Below are 4,803 nucleotides of genomic sequence, written 5' to 3' on the forward strand. Positions count from 1 at the left end.
CTGTAAATCAAATGACTTATAGTCAGCCTAGGCATGTATCAGGCGTAGGCATGTATCAAACCTAGACCGTGTAGGCGACGGCCTAAGGCAGCACTTATCGTAGGCGGGTGGAATTTTTCGTTTATTTACCGCTGGAATTATTTTTTTTAATGTCCCATATTTCGTTGATAAATTGCATTTGAATGTAACTATTATTCAAATGAATTAAAGCGTTTATGATGGGCACAACACAAATACAGTTTTCGCATTAACATTTGTGTTTAATATACAAATGTTATACCAAAAACAAATTTGAAAACGAGGCTTGTAACAGTGCGTAACCACAAGTGAATTGGCAGCCGCATTGTAAGACTATGAGTACCAAAATTTTACAAATTAGATCTACTAAACCATCATTGCAGAACCACCATGGATAGCATAACAACCGGAACATCAAAAAACCATAAAAATTCGATAGATCATAAACAATATGACATAATGGGAAGTTTAAACCTATTAAACATTCAAAGAAAAAAATATCTTGACCTCATAAACACTTCATTAAATACATACAACCAATGGGATAACCACCTTTTAAATGTTTAAAATGTTCCATTCAACATTATTTAAACAATAGGTATACAAATCATGAACATCAGGAAAATTATATCATACCCATCAGGACTATTTCAAACGAGACCTAGCATAACTCCATCAGGAATGATTAGAAGATAGAAGACTATAAACAACATCCTCACCAGAGAGAATGTATGCCACTCATAAACAATATGAGCCTCATAAACAATGGAAAAAAAAGTGTGGGAAGCCAAAGCGAACAACACGAACAGCGTGAACAGTGCGTCCAGCGTGTGAACATAAAAAACATCACAAACAGCAACGTTAACGACAACACAAACAAGGTCGTCGTCACATGCCTTAAAAATTGACAGACCTAACGCTGTGAACAATGTAAATCACATTAAAACAGGAGACGAACACACCCGGATAGAAATAACAGCAACTTATAAATAAATATGGCAATAAAAATGTCACCCTGCTACCATACTTGAGCATATTGCCTCTGTGTGTGTGTGTGTGTGTGTGTGTCTGTGTCTGTTTGTTTGTGTATGTGTGTTTGTGTGTGTGTACGTGTCTGTGTGGTGTGTAGTGTTTGTGTCTGTGTGTATCAGTGTGTGTATACCTATGTGGTGTGTTTTTGTGTGTCTTCGTGGTGTGTGTGTGTGTGTACGTGCTTTTTTATATCTTGTTGCTATTTATTATTATTATTATCATGATTCATATTGTTATTATTTGAAAATTTAAAACATGGCACCCATTTTTAAAAAAAAGTATCTCAAAGGAGCTCTTGTGTGTGAAAAACATGGATGATCAGGATGACCTGTATTGTACAGCATCGTCATGAACACGAATGTCTGTGTGTTTTTTGTCTCAGTTCATATGAACTAATATTCTGTCAGATGCATACGAAGAATTTAAACTTGTGCACATGTGTTATTATGTGAAGTGGGTGAGTGTCAAAAGATGCATACTTCAATGAATGTTTGTATGCGTGTTTGTATGCGTTTGTATTGCTGGGAAAAGTTCAGTATAAGAGAAGGTATTGGAAGGAGGAGATGGTTTATTGCATGATTGTGCATTCAGTTGGCAGTCACACATCAGAGACACATCGTGACATGAGCGGTACGAAAATAACGAATATATAAGTCTGTCTCTTTGTTTATCAGTGCGCCTGTGTACCAATGGATTTGTGTTTGTAGATGTGCGTGTGTGCGTGCGTGTGTGCGTGCGTGTGTGTGATTATGCGAGTTTGTACATACGCTAGGCGTCGGGCAGTGTGCGTTAAAACGGTTGGAGGGGAGAGTTGAATGGTGTGTGTTCCTAAAAGAAGACTTCAAATGCGTTGGTTGCCATTCAACAGTTGCATGGATCTTCTTTATCACAAAAGTTTCACGACTGGCAGATAATGCGTTGCTCTAAATAGAAACCACCAACAATCTTCTAACTTTTACAAAATCTGTGAGAAATTCTTTCATGCTGATCAGCCAACCAAATGACTTGATGAAGGCTGACCATTTCTGTTTCAGATTTTTGATTTGATTGATATATAGCGTAATCTACATGGCATGTATACGCGCATAATATATTAACTTAACCAGGATATTGCAATTAATAAATAAGATCTACTTTACGCTCAAGTGATTCCATTCAATTTTGTTGTTCATGAGCAAATAATAGTTAAATAACTTTCAAGAATTTTTATGATGAAAGTCTGAAAGAAATTCTCTGAAGCCATTCAAAATAATCTCAGTCTGTCTGTTAGCTTTTGTATATTTTAAAAAAATATTTAATGACATCTTAATTAAAGTATAAATATTTTTTTCGTTCATTTGAATCAAACTGTAAAATTTTTTACATTTATTTTTAGATTTTTTTCGGCTTTTAAAATCAGTTTTTGATCCCGTAATGAAAACTGTTTGGCTCGTTTTAATTTCCTCAATAGAATTATTTAAAGTTTTTATTTGAATAACGAAATATATTTTGGAGCAACTTTTTAATAGTTAATATTTTTTAATCGTAGGTGTGCCACGAGAAATATCTATCTCATCTTTATTGAAAAATTAAACTTGTAACATGTGTTTCGTCCAAATGCTAAACGCAGGAAAACATTTTGTGTAGGTGGAAAATTAAACTTCCTAAATTTTGTCCAACGAATCTGACATAATATTTTGTATACATTCATGCTGTACACACACCTTGGTGAGTTGATCTAATAAAAAAGTTGAGATTAATACGAAATTAAATAAAACACGTCAAGTAGGTTTAGCAATGGGCGTTCCATACGAGTATATCATTATTCTCTATCTATGGAGTTTAATTTTTTATATTGGATTGAAACAAATTATACATTACTGAACAAAATTTATTCTTTGTTTTTTTTGGAAAAAGTTATCTGAATCCCAGCAATCCGTCTGAAGAAGCATATGAAACATCAACAGGCAAATACCAAACCATCCACTTTAGTAAGCTACAGTGCCAAGATGCACAGTTTGAATTTTTGGTTTCTAATTATGAGACATTTTTAAATTTAATTAAGGAAAAGCTAAACGTTTACGCACTCAGTTTTTCAATTTTATGCTCAGAGATTTCTACAAAATGATTCCCATCAAGATATTTTCTTGGTAAAAAGTTACAGAAAATGTGGTCTATATTTTTCGTTATCAAAACATTTAACGATAAAACAATTAATTACCCACGTAAGGCATTTCAAGTTTAAGTGCCACATTCACTTTAATTTAAAGTTTTTCACTTTGGAAAATTAAAATCTTACTTATATAACTTTTTTTATCATCAATTATTATTACTTATTCAATGAAAACCTTTTTAAAAATCTAATCGTATTCAGTCGAATGAAGAATGTACGTACCTCATGATGTTCATTGAAATCTTGCACAAATTTCTCAAGAGTAAATTTTAAGATGTAAGGAAGTATTTTTAATTATTTTTTGTTGTCACCTTCTTTTTTTGACTAATGTTTCACTTAGCTGACTAACTTCCATTTGTTTTCTTTCAAATAAGAAGGTCATCGGCGTTGACTACAAATTCTTCATACAATCTTATACGAAATTGTATGAATACATCTAAATATAATCGTATAATTAGAATAGTTAGAATTTATATATGGGTCATCCAAATGTATGTACAATCAGAGAATGTTGTGATGTTTATAAATTGTTTCATTAAAAATAAATTACTAAGTCAGACCTTGAGCAGGGTTTGATGGACATGATCACGTTATGAAGGGAATGAAATAATTTTTATTCACAAATAATTAATGTCGTTTCGTTGAAAAGAAAAATAATTGTTAAATGGAATTTTAGGGTACCTTTTTGTTTAGGTGATTTTACTTTGTATGGTTTATACAATTTATTTAGGTAATTGTTAAATTTTTTAAAAATGTTCAAAGTAAAAAATCTCTATTCATTTATCTCAGTTAATTAAACGTCATTAAATGTATAACAAACAACATAACATCATCGTCATCGTCGTCGTCGTCATCATCAGTACTATTACCACATTCATGATCACTTCACTTCTTTGTTATCATCGTCATCAACACCGTCATCAACTTTTTCTCTACCATCAACAACATCAACAACAACAACCGTAAAAAATATCATAATAAACATCATCATCATCATCATCTTGACCATAAACGTCATCACCTTTTTCATCAACATCTTCATCTTCCTCACCATCACCCTCATCTTCATCATCACCTTCATCATCACCATCATCTTCATCATCAACTTCATCATCAACATTGTCATCTTCTTCATCTTCATCATCACCATCACCTCCATCATCATCAACGTCATCATCTTCATCATCAATAATCATCATATTCTTCATCTTCACAATCACCATCATCTTCATCCTCATCTTCATCATCGCCATCATTCCAGTTACCTTTGCAGTAGCGTGTAGGTGTCAATCCATCCCTCGGCACGCACTTGCAGAACTTCTTCCACTCTGGCGACAGTTTTTGAAATTTCGCGCTGAAGCATCGTCTGCTGTTTGCGTCTTCTCTGGCACCTAGCGAATACTTCTGATCTTTCATGTAAACTTCGTGTGGTACATCTGCGCAATGTTTAATCTTCGTTTTAAAATTAGCCACTTCTTTTTACTTAGACGTGATATAACTACAGCCACACATCGTAAGGTTCTACACCAATATAAATGCTACAAACATATCAAGATTGTGCAACTCTAAATAAATTATTTAATTAAGTTTTTTGACGGAAA

The 4,803-nt window shown here is 33.1% G+C and overlaps 1 protein-coding gene across 1 annotated transcript in view; it reads right to left on the reverse strand.

The window, feature by feature from the left end:
* Positions 1-2,946: 2,946 nt before the first annotated feature.
* The window catches only part of HELRODRAFT_166117 (hypothetical protein), a gene marked incomplete at both ends in the record, with an annotated part of 3,696 nt that continues 1,839 nt past the window's right edge, over positions 2,947-4,803 (reverse strand). The window contains 3 exons of the mRNA XM_009033140.1: positions 2,947-3,062; positions 4,224-4,355; positions 4,468-4,638. Of these exons, the coding sequence (XP_009031388.1) occupies positions 2,947-3,062; positions 4,224-4,355; positions 4,468-4,638 (419 nt within the window). The remainder of the gene's footprint in view (positions 3,063-4,223; positions 4,356-4,467; positions 4,639-4,803) is intronic.

The sequence above is a fragment of the Helobdella robusta genome (genome assembly GCF_000326865.2).
Source record: "Helobdella robusta unplaced genomic scaffold HELROscaffold_9, whole genome shotgun sequence".
Classification (NCBI taxonomy): domain Eukaryota; kingdom Metazoa; phylum Annelida; class Clitellata; order Rhynchobdellida; family Glossiphoniidae; genus Helobdella; species Helobdella robusta.